This window comes from Bacillus rossius, chromosome 12 (assembly GCF_032445375.1).
Source record: "Bacillus rossius redtenbacheri isolate Brsri chromosome 12, Brsri_v3, whole genome shotgun sequence".
In the NCBI taxonomy this organism is placed as follows: domain Eukaryota; kingdom Metazoa; phylum Arthropoda; class Insecta; order Phasmatodea; family Bacillidae; genus Bacillus; species Bacillus rossius.
Window position 1 is genome coordinate 35,327,782 of NC_086339.1, and position 20,029 is coordinate 35,347,810.

General features: G+C 38.2%; 1 protein-coding gene across 2 annotated transcripts; it reads left to right on the forward strand.

Moving 5' to 3' along the window:
- The first annotated feature begins 379 nt into the window (after positions 1 to 379).
- On the forward strand, positions 380 to 17,127 carry LOC134537838 (high affinity copper uptake protein 1-like). 2 transcript variants are annotated; one of them, XM_063378697.1, is made up of 6 exons: positions 380 to 769; positions 851 to 926; positions 1,039 to 1,219; positions 12,807 to 13,015; positions 14,707 to 14,886; positions 15,040 to 17,127. In XM_063378697.1, exons 1-5 carry the CDS (start codon positions 764 to 766, stop codon positions 14,856 to 14,858), a joined length of 624 nt encoding a protein of 207 aa, XP_063234767.1. In that variant the 5' UTR covers positions 380 to 763; the 3' UTR covers positions 14,859 to 14,886; positions 15,040 to 17,127. The 2 variants fall into 2 exon arrangements, with proteins under 2 accessions (XP_063234767.1, XP_063234766.1); XM_063378696.1 differs by having other exon boundaries at positions 522 to 769; positions 14,707 to 17,127.
- Positions 17,128 to 20,029: the final 2,902 nt, after the last annotated feature.

A 20,029-nucleotide genomic window follows, 5' to 3' on the forward strand; every position in this document is an offset into this window, starting at 1 on the left:
CCCAATCGACCATATAGAGCTAACTTCAGCATAGTATAATTTTTGCTTAAAAATTTTACTATTATCTGGAATGACATATCTGTTATGTGTAAGAGTTTTTTGTATCCACTACATGCTAACATATCAATGCAGGCAATTTTAATTTTTGCATACTTTGTAAACATCAATAATGATTGGTTAGGCCTATAAAATTACAATCTTAACTAATGGTAAGGAGACTATTGTTTATAAAGTAGGTACTCAAGCCATAAAACCGTATATCTAAAAGCTTTATCTTTAATATAAATTTATTGTGTTTATTTGCAGTCTATACACAAAACTATTTCTCGAGTAATAACATGTGATGTTGTTTACCTATGTTAAAATTAATTTTATTTTTGCGATTACACGAATGTACCCACATTTGAGATAGATCCTCATTTTTGCGGAAACTATAATACTTTATTTCATACCCTTTCGATCTTCTATTGTGATTTGGGGAATCATATACCGCACAATTTGGCATTTTTACTATTCAAATGTTAAAATTTCCGTTAGATAGGTACTACGCTAATCCAGCGCCAATATCGTCTGCATAGCTCCAACGTGACGTATATGCGCAGAACGAGAAAAAAATGTCCGCGGATGCCTGTATAATACTCAGGCCATTGTTTATTTATCAGGTCATTGTTTCTTGTTGATGCAAGGAAATGATTTGGAAGTCATGTGACAGGAGTGAGGATTATTGTGTGTATGAATTTATGCTTGTTGTTTTGTCAGAATAATGGATGTAAGTCTTACGAAAAGTGTAGTAATGTATACAAACATGTTGAGATAATAAATAAGTAACTATTTCAATTCTCAATTTCAGATGCATATGAGCTTTTGGTTTGGCTCTTCGCTGGAACCATTTCTTTTTAACGGCTATGATATTTCGTCTTCAATAGGTAATGTTACAGGTTAAGTTGTAATTTCGTGTGTGTTTTTTTACTTCCCCCCTTCCCCCCTCCAACTCTTCGTACAGACTATAATGACACTGAATGTTTCTATATTTTACAGGTTTGATATTTACATGCCTGGGCTTGATGTCGTTGGGCATTTTGTTTGAAGGCCTAAAACTGAAAGTTCAGAAACTAGCAGTGGAGCAGCGATCTGAACTACAACTCAACCTTCATGGCAGTGTGTGCCCCAATGAATGTGATTCATTACTTAATGACGAAAGAAGAGCTGTCAAAAAAAGGTTGGAAATTTGGTTTAAAATTGAAGTTTTAAATATTAATTAAAGTTTTGGTAAATATTTACAATCGCGGTAGATGCCAAAAAAAATGCTAAAAATCTGAAAATACTTTTATTCTGTGCCCTTTCAATTCCTCTTTTGAAAACAACCGGCGGAGGTAAGAAATTCCAAATACTTTAGGAGATATCGAATTTTTTAATTTCATCATATGTAGAGTCGCGGTATATGCCAAAAAAAATGCTAAACATCTGAAAATACCTTTATCATATGCTCTTCAACTTCCTCTTTTCATTAAAAGCGGCGGAGATAAGAAATTCCAAATACTTTAGGAGATATCGAATTTTTAAATTTCAGCACAAAACCAGCGCATTCCTGTGGCGTGCGTGCACCATTGTTTCTTGTTTACGTACGAGAACGAGTATCTATTTTTTTATTGGATAATGATGTCACGTGATTGTTCGTGATAAGCCAGAATTCAAATGAACTAATACGTGATTATTTAGTTCAATTATTGTTTAAAACGGTGTTTAATTACCGCCTCCAACTTACGTGAGTTTTTAACGTTTCTAATTTTAAAGTCTTATTTGTTATTTTGATATTGTTGCGCAAGTAATAAGTAACAAAAAAAATTACGTGAGTTGTTACTGTACATCCTTTGTTACGGGTTTGTTAGGTAAGGTCAGTTACATTATAAATAATTTAAAACTAAAGAATAATTAAAATTAATTCACATTATTTTTAATATCACCTTAGTTTTAAAGTATTTATAATGTAACAGACCTGACCTAATCGACCATTTTAGTTTACTGTTCACCCTCTGTCCGGGTTTGTTTGGTCAGGTCAGTTACATTATAAATATTTTAAAACTAAACAGCCATTAAAATTTATTCACAAAATAATTTTTAATGTCGGCTTAGTTTGAAAGTATTAATAATGTAACTGACCTGACCTAATCAACCATTTTATTAATTACGCATTCACGATTCACGTATTCACGAACACGGCAAAATAACAAAAATGGCGCCGCTCGAATGGTTCCACAGGTTTTGTATTGCAAAATTAAAAAATTCGATATCTCCTAAAGTATTTGGAATTTCTTATCTCCGCCGCTTTTAATGAAAAGAGGAAGTTGAAGAGCATATGATAAAGGTATTTTAGGATTTTTTACATTTTTTTTGGCATCTACCGCGACTCTACATATCATGAAATTAAAAAATTCGATATCTCCTAAAGTATTTGGAATTTCTTATCTCCGCCGGTTGATTTGAAAAGAGGAAGTGAAAGTGCATAGAATAAAAGTATTTTCGGATTTTTAGCATTATTTTTGGCATCTACCGCGATTGTAAATATTTACCAAAGTTTTTACTAAACTGCTCACACATTAGGCATGGTTAATTTTTTTTAGAGAAGGGTTTTTTCTGAATTAATTAAAATATAATTTGAGAATGATATTTTTGTGTTCTCATTCTATTTATGGTTCGTTAATACTGTGGCATCATGGTTTTTTAAATAGGGGTCATTCCATATGAAATCAACCAGAGGCCTTAACCTCTACACCTTAGATTTTCATGTTTTTTTTTGTATATTGGTAATATCAACTAAATACATTAGAAATCTATTTTTTCTAAAAAAAAAATTTTGAGTAGTTTTTTTTGTATAAAGTTTTGAAAATTGCAAAAATAGCCAATTTTAGCAATGTTTTGGATCACTCAAATACTTGTAGGTTTCCAACTAATGGTGCTAGAAGGCTGTTTGACAGCTTATTTTAAAGGTCATTGAATTGGCTTCAATTTGATATGTAACATGACCAACTTCGGAAAAATAAAATAATTTTTATTTGTTTTCAAAATTTTTAATATTGAATTTCTAAAAAACACCATTTTCGATTTTTTTTTTAAAAAAAAGTATGTTATTCCTACATATATTGGTTAGATTTGTGGCAAATTTCAAGGTGGAGAATCAATGGGATCATGAGTAAATAAAAATGAGAAGTTTAGTAGATGCTTTAAGCGTGGGTTGGACGTTATTGGTTTTTGGAAGACAACATTGAAAAACTGCAAAACAACAATCCTACATAATGTTATTTGCCAACTTTATTAGCAGACGTCCTAAAAAGACAATTCTCGAGCGTTGTTTCTTCTGCAGCAATTAAATGTTCGAAATTACCAAGGCAGAAGTTTTGGCTTCAAGTAACCTTCAGTTTTTAATTAATGCATTTAGCTCTGGTTTAGATACCATGCCGCCTTAAGAAATAGTTGCAGCAAGGAAGAGTAGCATTATTTTACATAAAATTTTGACTTAGTAAAGTATTCAAATTTTATTGTTATAGACTAAAAATTTTTTACAAATTATAAAACACGGATAACAAATATTACCTTACATTCATCCAGTGTTCTTTGATTAAACATTTGATCAATATGATAATACAAAGCACGTGATCTTGCTGAACAGATGTAGCTTAAGTTATAACTGACAAAACATGTTACTGTGAAATACGATAACTTTTGGTGGCTTGCATGTATATTGGCAAAAAATAATGAGAATAACGAAGTTAAAGTCAGTTTTTTACATCCCAAAGGACCTGCTGCTTCCTTTTTTTATCCAACACCAAGAGCCGATATACTAGACATTAGAACTGAAGATCTTCTTAAAATGGTTGAACCTTGTACAGCAACTGGGAGAACTTTTACACTCACTAAAGAAGAGATTGTAGAGACATCATACCTGCTTGAACGAAGTATGCCACAACCTAAGTGAAAACTGTAAATAATTAAATATATACTAAACAGATTTTTTTCATGAGCAATTATATGTTTTGTCAGTTATAACTTAAGCTACATCCTTTCAGCAAGATCATGTGCTTTGAAGTTAGGCTACATCTGTTCAGCAAGATTACGTGTTTTGTATTATCATATTGATCAAATGTTTAATCAAAGAACACTGGATGAATGTAAGGTAAGATTTGTTATCCGTGTTTTATAATTTGTAAAAAAAATTTAGTCTATAACAATAAAATTTGAATACTTTACTAAGTCAAAATTTTATGTAAAATTATGCTACTCTTCCTTGCTGCAACTATTTCTTAAGGCGGCATGGTATCTAAACCAGAGCTAAATGCGTTAATTAAAAACTGAAGGTTAATTGAAGCCAAAACTTCTGCCTTGGTAATTTCGAACATTTAATTGCTGCGGAAGAAACAACGCTTGAGAATTGTCTTTTTAGGACGTCTGCTAATAAAGTTGGCAAATAACATTATGTAGGATTGTTGTTTTGCAGTTTTTCAATGTTGTCTTCCAAAAACCAATAACGTCCAACCGACGCTTAAAGCATCTACTAAACTTCTCATTTTTATTTACTCATGATCCCATTGATTCTCCACCTTGAAATTTGGCACAAATCTAACCAATATATGTAGGAATAACATACTTTTTTTTAAAAAAAATCGAAAATGGTGTTTTTTAGAAATTCAATATTAAACATTTTGAAAACAAATAAAAATTATTTTATTTTTCCGAAGTTGGTCATGTTACATATCAAATTGAAGCCCATTCAATGACCTTTAAAATAAGCTGTCAAACAGCCTTCTAGCACCATTAGTTGGAAACCTACAAGTATTTGAGTGATCCAAAACATTGCTAAAATTGGCTATTTTTGCAATTTTCAAAAATTTATACAAAAAAAAAACTACTCAAAAATTTTTTTTTTAGAAAAAATAGATTTCTAATGTATTTAGTTGATATTACCAATATACAAAAAATCATATAAATCTGAAACATAAAGTTTCTAAATTAATTTTTCATTGGTTGATTTGATATGGAATGACTCATAGAAAGAAAAAAAAATTGGATAATGTGGTTTTCACACACTACACACTAACCTAAATTTACCCTGAAGGAATGATTTTTTAATTCCTATTGGTTCGTGAAAAATAACCGTAGTAAATATGTAGTGTACGGATTAGCGTCAAATGTTTTTTGAAAAATCTGAAATAACTTTTCATTATATGTATGCTCTTTTACGTCCTCTTTTCATTACCACCTGCGGAGATAAGAAATTTCAAATACTTTAGGAGATATGGAATTTTTTAATTTTCATATTTGGGCAATATTTGTAAAAACAAAATTTTAAATTCCGAAAATACTTTTATTCTGTGCTCTTTAACTTCCTCTTTTCATTAAAACCGGCGGAGATAAGAAATTCCAAATACTTTAGGAGATATCGAATTTTAAAATTTTCATCCTTTGCACTCATGCAGCATTCATTCACCATTGTTGCTTGTTTACAAGTATGATTTTTTTTTTTTGCGACTACGTGAACGGGGAAACCTAAAATGCACATAAAGTTCTGCCATTCCCGATTACACCCGAACAATTCACCTTCGGCCAACCTCGGGTTTATTTATTAATATTTATATTTCTCTGTTTATTTTAATGTAGCTATACTAACCTAACCCTTATCTATCCCCTCCCTTATCTGTGAACCTAACTAACCGTCCATAGTGTTTTAAAGTGTTTTAATGTAGCTAACCTAACCGATCACTTTTAATATTTGAATTCATTTTTCCTGCACAAAAATAAAACAAATCCCGAAGTTAGCTGAAGGTGAATTGTTCGGGTGTAATCGGGAATGGCAGAACTTTATGTGCATCTTAGGTCCCCCACGTGAATGACTACATCATGTAAAAAGAAAATTACGTGAGTTCCTACTGTTCATCCTTTGTCCCAGTTTGTTAGGTCAGGTCAGCTCAGCTACATTATAAATACTTTAAAACTAAACAACCATTAAAATTAATTTTATTATTTTTAATGTCCGTTCAGTTTCAAAGTATTTATAATGTAGCTGACCTGACCTAATCTACCTTTGTCCCGTTTTGTTAGGTCAGGTCAGTTACATTATAAATACTTAAAACTATACAACAAGTAAAGTTAATTGATATTATTTTTAATTTCCGTTTATTTTGAAGTATTTATAATGTAACTAACCTTACCTAATGGAAAATTTCTGTTATTTAGGCATTCACGCGCACACGGCAAAATATAAAATGGCGACGGTCGAATGATTACATACGTCTTGTATTGCAAAATAAGAACGGTTATATCTCCAAAAGTAATTGGAATTTTTTATCTCCGCAGGCAGTTATGAATAGAGGACGTAAAAGAGCATATATTGAAAGTTATTTCATATTTTTACGATTTTTTTTTGGCGCTAATCCGTACACTACATATTTACCATAACCGTTTGAAGCTACATTACAATACCTGTGTTTTCATACTGCCGCCACCATTCATTGTTTACGCGTGATTGTGTATCTGTTTGTTTGGCACAGCTGGAGCCATATATTGAGAATAAAAAAAATTATAAAATTGGGATCAGAACGGTATTTGAATCGCTGTACCCCACACAGTTTAAAAGTTAAAATTTAGATCCATGGTAAATGATGGAGGGTCACGCACCTAGCTGTTGGCCTCCTCTGCCTCACCTGCATGCAAACATCACACTTAGCATTGTGCTGACCCAAACCTCACCGACTAGCTATGGACTGAACTGCACATACATAAAACACTTGAATATTTTTGCTGGGCACCAAGAAGAATTTAAGTTCCATAGAATGTTACTTTTTTTTTAGGTTAAGTCTGTTAACTCTGAAGATAGCCTTATATAAAAATAAATGCAGATACAAATAAAGTTTTTTTATTTATTTCTTCCTCTATCAAAAAATGAATAAGGCCATAATTATATGACAGTAGCCTTTACACTCCGAAAACTAAAAACTCATAGATATTGGCAGGCAATTTTCGCGAATAAATAAATCTGAACGCCTGTTAGATTGCAACAAGGTATACCTGCACCAGAGGTTTCTTCCTTGTGATTGGCTTTCATCTGCGAGAGAAGTTGTCTCTTTTTTTGACCGAGCCACTCAGGATGCGTTTGCTTCCGCACTGAATTACTGTGATTGGTGTTGTAACAATCGACACGCGCGTGAAAGAAATTCACCCAATCACGAAACACAGGCGATGCTACAGTGTTTTAACTTATAACTAATCTCAGAATCTTTTCGCAAAATCTGCATGGCCCTATTCATAGACAAACGAAACTTCTCACAAAAATCGATTTATCACTTGGGCACAATACTTTTCTCACAACTCTTTATCAAAAGTCCCTTGATCGTTTGTGACACACGGTACAAAGGGCAGGCAGACCTTTTTCTGCTCAGCGTGGTCACAAAAACAGCTCCAACTGGGGCTACGCTGCCGCCAGTGGTCAAAAATTCTAATTAAACATGTACAAAACAATGTTCCTCAGCAGAGCCTGAACCACTGATGTAAAATTCTTCTGAACTCTACATTATATGGTAAATTTGGCAAGCCGCCCTTTTAAACAGTTACTCCCGCAGGTGCCCAAGCAACGACTAACTATGAAAGTACGAATCTACATCCAACCGAAGGACTCGGCATGTGCGTGACCTCTTCAGCCATTCACAGCACAGCCCTCACAAGACCATAGTACCCTACAAATTTCCTGCCCCTCGCAACAAGGCTTTTTTGACACAGATTACGACAAAAAAATTACAAATAGTCTTCTGATTGGCGGCGTTCCAATGTGATTAAGTTAATTCTCTCTCCTGGGAAAGGAGAATACATTCAGAAACTGCCATAAAGCCTCAATACACAAAAAAAAGGTCTATAAAAACTCATACCGTCGAGTCGCGCATCTGTCTTCGTCCTTCCTTTTACCAATACAATATACTACGTTCAATTAATGTACTTAGCTTTCGAGTAACTCCAAACGTAAAAATACCGCTTTCAAGTAACTCCAAACGTAAAAATACAGCTTTAAAGTAACTCCAAATGTAAAAATACCATAAAATTAATAAAATGGCTGAAAATTTGTAATGCTTCACGTTTTTGGTCAAGCTTTACCTTCCATCTCTTTTGCCTTACATTTTACAGGAAACCAGTGAGAAAGAAAGTTGTTGAGCATTCAATTTCCTTCAAGAATATCTAATTTTGCTGATCTATCCTTAAGTAGTGAAAAGTTTCAGCGTTTTGAAGTTTTGGGGTTGATTTCAAGATTCCACTACTAAACTGCTCATCATTTTATTTCTATTTTCAAGGGCTTTAACTCTTTCTATTATGTTATTTATTATTTATGGAAACAGAAATGGTATTTACTACCCATTTAACTTATAATATATATATACACACACACGAAAGTATGAACATTTACGTATGTTATTGTTAACTTAAACCTAAATGGTGTTACATTGTATAAATATGAAATGTGTATATAGTTTTTACCGTGTCAACTGGATAAAAATGTTTTTTGTTCCAATGGCTGGCTTGGCAATAATCTGGGTGAAGGCAGGTGGTCAGGTTCTGGAGAGGGTGGAGGGACCCCTATTTCTCAAAGGTCGCAGATTTCTTTTGGATTAACAGCCTGTCTGTTCCGGCTGTTTATCGTGGTATGATGGCATTGTACAAACATTCACTGCACAGAAATGACCAAGACAGAAGGAAGCTTACGTAGTTGTTGGCTAATCACCCTCCTTTTGCTGTACGTGATTCTTGGATGTCCCTTTCAACCAGGGTAATAGGAACCATCAGTCACTGTTAGTGAACAGTCAGCAGTGGAAATCAGAACACGTACAATTTGTTGGAACGAAATTTGCAGAAATTAAGCAATGTAAGAACACAGTAGTCCCTGTAGTTGCTTTGAACAACACTGTCAAATTGGACACCGATGTAGTGATTTTCGAGCCTTTAATGATTTTCTAGAGAACCATAAGTAACAAGAAAACTGAAATGGTTGTAGAGGAGCTGTGAGTTAGCCCTATACCCCATGACTCTTTTCGACGAAGGGATCATGAGGAAACTGAAAAAGTTAGGTTTCTACAATGCCTTTCCTTCATGCAATTAAATAGTCAACCTGAAAAACAGTTTTACAGTAATCAATGGTGGCTTCCTCTTTCATAGAGTAAAATGGAATAACACCACCAAGTTTGCCTCCATTTGTGATCAATATATGTCTTATGTCATTAACCATTATGGCTACAACTCTGCTGTGGTTTTAGACGGTTACAAAGCCGAACCACATCGGAGAACATCAAGTAAAACATCAGTGGATATAGACTTCAATGAGAGCACAGTGGCTACTGCTTAGCACGAAAACTTCCTTTCCAATGAAGGAAACAAAGTCAAGCTTATTAGTATGTTTGCCAGGCTTTAGTCTAAGGAGATGCTGACTTCAGCATGGTCGGGTGTGTATTTGAAAATAACTCTCATTCAACTGTGGTGGTAGTTGGCGAGGACGTAGACCTGCTTCTCTTACTCGTGGCCTCACACCACGAGACACAAATGTATTTTCTATGAAGCCTGGATGAGGCAACACACAAGACCTCATGTACTCCTCTGAACACCTTCAGGCCTTGCCATTCAGCCAGTATGTTCTTTGTATCTGTGGCTTCAGTGGATGCGATGCCACTTCTGTGATTTATGGGAAAAGGAAAGTAGCCATTGTCATATGTTTCCAGCTGTATCCTAACAAAACCAAAAACATCATTAAAGTGTTTTACGACTGCACATCCATGCCAGGAGACATTGCTGAAGCTGGGGAACAATTTCCTTCTGATATATCAGTCCCCACCCAACAAGCATGACCTCAATCATCATAGGTACATTTCATTTTGTGTTGCATTTACTAACTTCTATGAAGTTTTCATGAACAGTTGTTTGGTAAATTAATTTTCTATACTACATGTGCTGTGTCAAATTATCAGCTAAGATGAAAGCAAATGTGTCTTCACTGTCACCTACAAAAGATGCTGCTCCACATCACTCGTGCAGTGTGTTTCTGCAAGTCCCACAGTGGTTTGGAAATGAATCCCTCGAACCTGAATGTTGGGGTTGGACAAGACTCCTTTTAAGACCAAGGCCCCTATTGCACCTGACAGCGTGCTCGGTGTGTCGCAGGCTGTGGTGTGAGTTGTGGATGCCGGAAAGCCGGTACTGTAGGGCCGCGACGTCTTGGCGTGTCGTTTTGCGGGGAAGCGGGGAAGAGTAAATGAGAGGGGAAGCAGCTGCGCGCGCACATCAGCCGCTATGCGGTTCATAGCAAAAACATCAGGCGCCACGCTCTCAGTCTGAAGTGAACAATGGAGCCCGACGCAGGACGTTCAAGATACAATAAAGTAATACATAGTGGGGAGCGGGAAATTAGAAGTAGTGTAATCCAGTGTTGTGATGAAGAAGCTGCCAACATATGTCTGCTAGTACCTCTAACAAATGCAACCGAAAGAGCTGCGCGATACACAGGTATAAGCCAAAGATCAGTTTCGCGCATCCGAAAACACAACAGAGAGACGCCAAATAAAAAACAAACAACAACATTATAAGTTTTTCAACGCATTCCCCGTAATTTCACCCGCGGTTTGTTTGTTTTGCATTTGGCAATTTTCCAAACTTTCTGCACCGCTTGTTAGAATATTTTTTATCTACAAGTGCAGCCGATATTGCTACACATTATATTGCATTATATTACATGATATTATATTACATTATATACATTATATATTGCATTATATATTTTATGATATATATGATTTTATGATATATATTAATGTATATTATATTAATACATTATTTATTTACAATTTATATGTTTATATTTACATATATATCACTCCTTTATTTGACCGTTAAACAGCCTCTCATGTTTAATTATTCATTTCAAGCCAAAAAAAAAAAAAAAAACTGGGAAACGTTTGTTGTCAGTTGATGACTTTGATAGAAGAGTGATCAGAGACACCAGCCACGAATTTTATGCAGTAAAAAAACGACAAGGAAACTACTGCCAGTTTTGTAAGAAAAAATTCGGATGGAGTTAGGGAAATACATCGCTGCATAAAATACTCAAAGAAATGGGTTTTGTGTGGAGAAGAAGCCAAAATAAGCGAATGCTTCTTCTCGAAAGATCTGACGTTGTTGCTTGGCGATAACGGTAGCTGACTCAGATGAAACAGTGCAGGGAGACTGGGAAGAATATATTTGACATGGGTGAATCCTGGGTTGACACTAATTTAACCTTTCAGAAATGTTGGCAAAAGAATGGTGACGTTGAAGGTGTAGGTAATGGCAACAGGAAATGCAGCGCACAGGCTGATAGTTTTAAGCGTTGGTTCTAGGCAGGGTTTCCTTCCTGGAGCCTCTCTTGTTTATACAGCAAGCACAACAACAGGAGACTATAAAATACGCGAGGATGGTTTGTTATAAATATGGTTTTCGGACCCCTCGAAATTACTAAAATGGTTCTTTCAGAGTGCTGTTATGGAAAAAATAACAACCCGTGTGCATAAAAGTGGTAAGGTTCTTGAAGTGCGTGAAAGTGTCATGTCGATCGTCTTCACATTTCAGCCAAACCAAATGGAAAAGTAAGCATCAGCGAGGGAGTTACATGCAAGTCTTAATTAATTGTGTTTCCTACAGCAAACCACAATTACAAATTTAGTTCTTAACTTTAAAGAATTGTATAGCTATGTTTAACTATGTTTAACTAAGCTGCCCAGTCGAGCAAATAGTGCACTACCTTTAAATAATAAATTACCGTAAAGCATTATCGCATCTTTGTATCATTAAGATCTGCGCTGTGTTTCACCGTACGTAAGATTGTTTTCGACCAATGTTTTCGGAACGGCATGGAGACTTCCAGGCCGTTGTTATCTGCGGAGCAGACAAGGAGGGACGTGTCGATTACAAGGTCGCTGAGCTCTAGGGAGTCGACCCGCCAAGACGTCGCGGCCCTACTATATTCACTGCTCCCTGTCTGTGGCAATATTGCCACAGCGCTGGCACTAACAGTGCTCCCATTCAAGAGGAGTTGGAAGAGTTGGACAATGAGGAGTATCAACAGCTTGAAATGTTTAATAGGATGGAAGAGTGAACGGAAATTATGTTATGAAAACCTCCTTTTTTACTTTTGAATTGTTAGCTACTTAAAGTATTTAGTCAATAAAAACAAATATAATATAATATTTGTTGGGTTATTACTTAATCCTTAATTTCTAGGTGGTCAATTTTTTAACTATAGGTCCTCTTGTACTTTGGTACATAGATTCCGACATGCATTTACAGGGGATACAGCTGATTGGGAACACATCGGGTGGAACCCTTGCTATCAATATGACCCATGTTATGTTCTAACATATACAAAATGTATTAAAGCCAGCACACCAACCGATCACGTGCTCCTGGCCTGACTAATGCCAAGGCTCACAGAAACCTTGCTAGCCTTGTTTGCCTGCTACCAGGTCGGCGAGTCAGCGCACGAACCGATCACATGCTCCTGGCCTGACTAATGCCAAGGCTCACATAACCCTTGCTAGCCAGCCCACAGAACCACAACAATTATACTTCAATATCAAAACTGTTTCATCGATTATGACAAAACAGCTAAATCAGATAAAAAATTTAAATCCACGAAATAACTGTGTCACAATATTACCGTATGTCCCCACTATTACTGCACAGGTTGGCAACCCTGGTGTGGTACACCGGTGCCGCCCTGTGTTGAGAGGGGTACGTGTGTGTGTGCGCAGGCGTGGACCACGCGGCGAGCAGGTGCTGTGGTTCGTGATCCAGACTCTCATGTCGTATGCGCTGATGCTGGCAGTGATGACCTTCAACGGGTACCTGGGGCTGTCCGTGGTGGGCGGGGCGGGGCTGGGCTACCTGCTGTTCGGTCCCGCCCTCATGCAGGTGGAGCTGGACAGCGCTCGCTCCAAGAGGGACTGCCCCGCTTGCCGAGGTGCGTGGCGCGTCGTGGCGTAGGGATCTCTCCCGCTTGCTCGTGACTGTGTCAGTAACATGCTGGGAAGCGAACCTGAATCACCATTGTGGGAGGCCGCTAAAAAAATATCATACAGTTTTCCCATATTAGAATATTGAATGTTATCTTTTAACCCATCAGTGTTTCCCATACAAGCATTTCTTTATAACTTCAACAGTTTATCAAATTACTTTAGTGTACTCAAAAAAAACTAGCTTTTAAGTTTTAACTGGTTGAGAATTTTTTCTTGACGACAGAGAGAGAAGTTCTTCATTTAACCTTAATTTTCCTACATTGGCTTAGAGCCATGATCGTAAATGTTTATCCATGAACCATTACGACGTGGTCTCTCACCGTTTGTCGTCCATGTGGCGGTGTTGCGTGGATTCCCACTGACTGACCCTGACTGACTAATTTCTCCTGGCTTAAGAAGCTCTCCCTGACAGAGTTAACATTTATCATAACAGCGCGAATCATTCCCGTGCGTGGATTTTGAATATTCCTCGCCGCTGATTCGCTGTCAAGTTTTCCCTTCCTTTCTCAGCTGTCTCTGTCTTATCTTACGTCATTACCCCCTCCTTTTTTTGGCTTGCCTGCCCTGCTTAGTACCATCTCTTCAGCTATTCTAAGGACGCCTGCTGTGAGGTGCTCGTGGTAAACATGTTTTTTGTCCTGGCAGCAGTGTTGTGCTAACGCTGGCTAACATTTCTGCTTGGTCTCCCGCTCCTGATGACCTTGCAAACTGTTTCCCGTTGAGCGTGTTTCCTCATCTCTACGGTCTCGCTGATCGCGTCATTCCCTAATGTCTAGATATTAATCTTAATAATAATAGTTTGAAAAAAAAAAAGTATTCCGCGGGTCTTTGATATTACTAAATTAAGTATCTCTAATTTTTAGGGCCGTGTCAATATTCTATGTTTGAACACAAAAATGATGAAATTGTAGTGAAAGCGTGAAAGGTCTTTAATTGGGCAGGTTCGGGGCCATATTCATGCCGGGATATTGGGCGCCAATATAGTTTTAACTAGTATAAAATAAATTAATACAAAGTGCAATGGTATCTAAAACAAGTTTTAACAAGCTGCTCTATAGAAAAAAAAATATTGCTGAGTTCTTGGTCATCTTCAAAAAAATCATTACGTAAATTGACCTGTGAAATGTAATCCGCTATGAAAGGAAACACTATTGAAATGAAAACCAACAGTATAGATTAACTTTGATTAAACTGAAAACATTTGTATCGCAGTAACACGACATGGGAGCCAAGGTTAACAGCCGGAATCCACCTAAAATAATATAAGTGCAAGTGGCTCCATCGATCGTGCATTTCAGTATGGTCTGAACCATAGAATGCTGGATTAAAGACCTTTTACTGTATACTGTATGGTAAGAGAATTTGGTATAATTTTGTAATGGTGATGACCTGCGTCTGCGTAGTCATAGTATGTTTAACTCTACGTATACCTTTCGTTTTCTTTTTCATGTTGCAAAATAAGCTTTTATCCACACCTTCTATCTGGTGAACTCTTTCATTATGTAACAGTTTCCTTCTGTTTCACTGAACTCTTCATTTCCTCCTGTTAACTTTCCTGTGTCTTGCAGCACCTTGTTGCTTTGGACTGGGGTGGATGTCGCGGGACTGATCAGAACTGCCTGTGTTGTGTCAACAGCAAAGCTGGAAGAACTGCAGCGCTCCGAAGAAACAAGCTCGCTAGTCACGGAAGTTGCCGAAGGTTTGATCAATTATATTTCTGAAGACAGCACAGCCATTCAGAGCAGTCAGGAGCAACCTGTCGTCCGAGTGGAGTGTTGCGACGTTTGAAAACATTGTTTGCGCTGCCCACTTTTTGGTAAACGGCTAATCCAACACCGTAGTTTTATACTTGAAATAAGTTTTTGAAATGTTTACTTCATTCGAGCAATATACTGTGTGCATAACTTGTAGTGTGATAGTATAGGGCTCCTCATCATGCTGTATGTTGACGTCGGGCTGGACGGGCTAGCTGCCCGGCTAGGTTGTTCCGGAGCCGTGCTGCGCTGCTTGCGGAGGCACGCGACCATCTGGCACAGTGTGGCGGAGCGAGGAACCCGGTCATGGATGTTCCACTGCAACGGCGAACCCGCGTCCCCTCTGGTTGGGCGGGAATGGGGGAGTCTGGGGCGTCTGCGGTACTGCGGAGCGAGGGCTCAGGTCGTCCCTCCTCCCTTCAGCTGGTTGGACTCTGCCTGGGGACGGCAGCTGACGTGCAGCAACCCGAGTGCTGCCGTCTTGTCCAGGGCGAAGCTACCAGCAGCCGCCACGCGGAGCCGACTGAGTGCCCAAGAGGTCAGCCACACTGAATAAGAAGCCGGTTGTTACTTCTGTGATTTTTATTTTTCCGACTACTTTCTTTGCAACCCGTTACCACTCACCACCTCCGACTAGCTCAAAATTAGGCGATGAGTGTACATACAGGTTGGTAGCAGGTCACGCAGTAATTTGTACGCAATGTTCGATGTATTACCTGTTTTTTTTTTTTATTCATGTAAAAGTTACAATATATTCAGCACAACAAAACACAAAAATTAAACTGTACATCCAAAAAAAAAAAAAACACGGAGCCATCGCCCGACCACTGCCTGCTCGGCCCGGCGCTCGAACAACGACCACCCGGACCATGACTGCCTTTACAGCCTTCCTCCCTTTGTGTGGGCAGTGTCCTGGGCTCGCTGACGTGATTCTCTGCCAATCACGGCGCATGGCAACAGAAACTTCCACAAAATGCTTACTTCTGTTCCCACGATGCAGAAATTTTGTCTCTTTCTCACTCTCCTGTGACCGTGACTCACACGCCTAGCGTGTGAAACAAACCATCGGTCGTGGAAAAAACTAAGGAGAATCACGTCAGCATGCCTTCCCACACAAAGAAGCCAGCAAAAAAAAAAGTTCCCACCCCCGCGCACTGTTTCACTTCCCTTACCGGACAACGGAAAGTAGTGCGGTCTGTCAGTGTCATTGGCAACATTTATGATTTGTCTTTTCGATCATGTGTATAGCTCATGCTCAGAAAGTTATGTGTTTTTCTAGTGTTTTTGATAAAATATGATTTTGTTCATTGTGTTTCATTCTGCACCTTTCCGTGTTCCACCACTGACCACTGTTGTCCTTTAGGAGTATACTATATGTGACTTGTACCTACCTAACTAGCAGTTTTTCCTTCAGTACGGTGACTTTGTTTTAGTTTTAAACCATATTTTTCCTTTTCTCACTGAAAGGAATACAAGATTTTCATAATATTACATACCGGTTTATGTAATAAATTCTCAACATGTCATTTTCACTGAATGCAGTCAGCCTTAAAAACTAGATCTATTCTTAAAACAAGGAACAAATATAGCTTAAGAGCAAGAATGTATGTTATGCCCACCTTATAAGTTGCACCTAGTATAGATGCAAAAAATGTAAAAAAAAAGTGTTCAATTATGGGGTTTGTGTTACTTGTGTAGTTGAAACAAACAAACCATGGGTGTTTTCATCTCTGAAGACTGATTTTTACGTGTAATTAGACTGTAGCATTTTATTGTAAATTGTAATTATTATTATTGTTGTTAATGTATTTTGAATCATGTTTAGTGTAAATGAGAAGGTATATATTCCTACTTTTAAACAAATGTATGTAGTTATTCATTTATATAAGTTAGGGTGGATTTTTTTTTACTCAAAAAAATTGTGTGTGGAAACTCACAATTTTTTAATTTACGCAAATGTTTAATGTTTTTTGTATATTCTTAGTGTTTATTATCATTTTAAATACTAGGTCAACATACATTAATGTTAGACACAGTAAGGTTATTTATATTATATCAAAGTATGATGAAATCATTATTTAAGCAGTAAAATATACATGGTAAGAATGTTTTGATTAGATACGTAAATGTTTTTGATACATTTTTAAATTGTTACTGCCAATTTTGAACTTGCCTTGCTATAGTGAACATTTGCTTGTAGTAGAATCACAACAATTATATAGCAAACAAGAATGTCTAAGTTTGTATTGGTAGTTTTACCTATTATACTTCATAAATAAATAAATAAACTTGGTTGAATTATATTATGTCTCTCTTTACTGCACAGTTATTTCAACCCAGAACTATGCAGAGCCTAAGTTGCCTGGAAAAGCTTACCTAGTTATTTGTGAGGTATTAATGTTGGCTTAAAATGTTAATCATACAAATCATATATTCAGTTTGTGACTGGTTGCAACATGCATTTAGTGCAAACCTGCAAACCTGAGAGGCAAACTATTGTGCAATAACAATTAAAATATTCCATTCTAAATGTTTTCGTACACATTTTTCATTTTGGTATGTTTGATGTTAAATTAATGCTGGCTAGTAGAAAAGCATTTAATATAATTGACAATTTTTAACAATCCACACATATAAATATCTAGTTGATTAATCGTGTTAGTAAGGACCTAGTCGGCAATCTCAGCAGGTGGTGTCGCAACGCCCGACGTGGCTGATGTCAAGTTGCAGCAGTTTCACGTCTGCGGGTTGTTGGCCTGGGGTGCTGGGAAACCGTCAGCTCACGCACGGCTCACCCAACAGGAGAGAATGTACTGCCAACTGCCTACATCTGTCTCTTTCTCTCGTCTCTCACCACAATCCCTCATCACTCGTCACATCCGGGAAACAACGAAACACACACTATCCAAACATTGCGGTCCTACCTCGACTGGGTTGATGGTCATGTGACACAACAGAGGGAGGGGAAAGGGCGCAGCATCAAGATCCTGTGCCCTATCAGGACGCACAAAGAAGCACGCTATATGCGCGGGTTGGTGTTAGCCTCGAGTGCACTGCGACGGCTGGCGTAGCTGTCTCTGGTCCTTTATCTGTGGGCGTTGCCCGTTGGCACTAGTCGTAGCACATGGTTCAAATTTGCCCAACTTTATCCGCGCCACTGGCCTGTCTTTCGGGGCGGTAGCAATGGCAGCTAGCATGGCGACGCCTACGCAACTGCCGGGAGTGACAAGCAGCTGGCTCACCGGGTGTCTGCCTCCTGTCGGCTGGAGCACCTGCGTGGAGGCCTGTGGAGGCGTCTGCAGCTTGTCCTGAACCTGCGGGCTCTGGGTTGACGTCTGGGCATGGCTGTGCTCGCCTCCAGCGGGCAGTGTCAGGACTACGAGGAGAGGGACCATCATCTGGTGAGGCGTTACAACGTCAGGGATCGGCAGGTTGACGAGAAGGAACATGTTTGGGACGGAGAGTACTAGAGAGGGTGGTCGTGAGGTGGAAGGGGATACGCTGGGTAGCAACGGCAGGTTGTGCACAGGAAGGGAGTGTTGCTCCAGTCACCAGTTGTTGGAAGCAGCTGGTGTCGACATCTCCACAAAGACATGTTGCGCAAGTGAAGTGCTCCTTGATGGATGCAGTCCAGATGTCAATATTCCACGCACTCATTTCACCAATGTTTGCCCCAAGTCCTTTCGGGATACAAATGTGAACGGCACATGGTCATGCCAATCATGTGTTACTCAATGTAAATGCGTCACTCGTAGAAGAAAAAAGTCGTTAGGTAGGGGATCATCAAGCTGGGGAAAAGTACAGTATGCGCAGTCATTCAGCCCATTGTTCACCGTAGTAATCTACACACGCGCGTGATATGTGGCACTAGTTGCCTCCAGTCCTCTTGGTACAGCGCCGCAGCATGTGTTAGTCAAACCATTTTTGCGGGTTTGTGGATCTGAGACTTGCAGGATCACTTAACAGGGCTAAATAGAGATGTGCCGTGACAGAATACACACAAAAGGTGATCATGTGCCCAGCTGGTATCTTCTTTCTTCCACTTCATGTTCAGACGAGAGGTGGTAGTTACAAGCAGGAGCGAATGAGGGGGGGATGGAGGGATATATATTCCCCCAATCTTAAAGAATGTATTATTCCCACCAACAGATGGAAAGAATTTGAATGGGAACAGCGAGTAATGTGGTTCTGTCCCCCCTCCTCTCGGAAATGGAAGTTCTGCATACACTCGTGGTTACATGTGGTTGGCTGAGAGGGATTGTTGCTGTGGAAACTGGGGCATTTGAGGAGGAGTTGTCACGTGTAGACATGCTCTACACGCCTTCTAGGGGGATGGTTTGTATTGCCCTGCACACACAACCCAGTGGTTGATGGAGGTGGGATCCAGCCAGTGTCTTCTTACGTTGCGCAATGATTGCTGATTGGAGGGGAAGTAATGCGACCTTGCTTGGCAATTCATTTCAAGAGCGATGACGTATATTGTGCAGAGAGGAGGTGGCGTGATGTCCCGGAGCGAAAGGGTAGAAGCTAATGAGCAGTTATAGCTATAGCTGTTTGCGGGCAAACAAATGAGGATACGTTGGTGTGATCACGTGGAGAAGTGGCCCACACTTAGCACATATCATGTGCTCACTGCACACATTGTTCACTGTGGTGACTTCGCACTCATGTAAAGAGAGACGTAAATTACATATCTTCTGTGCAGTGTAAAATGTAAGTTATTTGTTACCAGTTGTTTGGAGTATTTTGTTATGTATCTTTATAGACATCATGTAGGTGTATTACAGTAGGATTGTGTATTGCTGTAGGATCACGTTCAATTAAATTATTTTATTTTTTCCAAGCAGTTTTGTACCACTCAGATAATTCTTTTATATTAATGGTAAACTCTGTTATACTGTATAGTTTTAAGTGGCTCAATTATAGCAAAATATTATACATAACTAATAATATTGCATACTTTTGGCTTAATTAGCTGCCAAATTTACATTCTTAATGTTTGTGGTGCATTGTCAAAGGGGAGAATTGAATACACTACAGACTAAAACTTTTTTTGGGTTTAAAGGCAATGCTACGTGCTACTTCATGATATGGTGTGAATTACTTTCAGAATAATATATTTAATTTGGTACAGTCTTTAAAAAATCATAATGATATTGACATTATTCCAGTATGGGGTTTGCCTTTATATATTAAAACTTCATA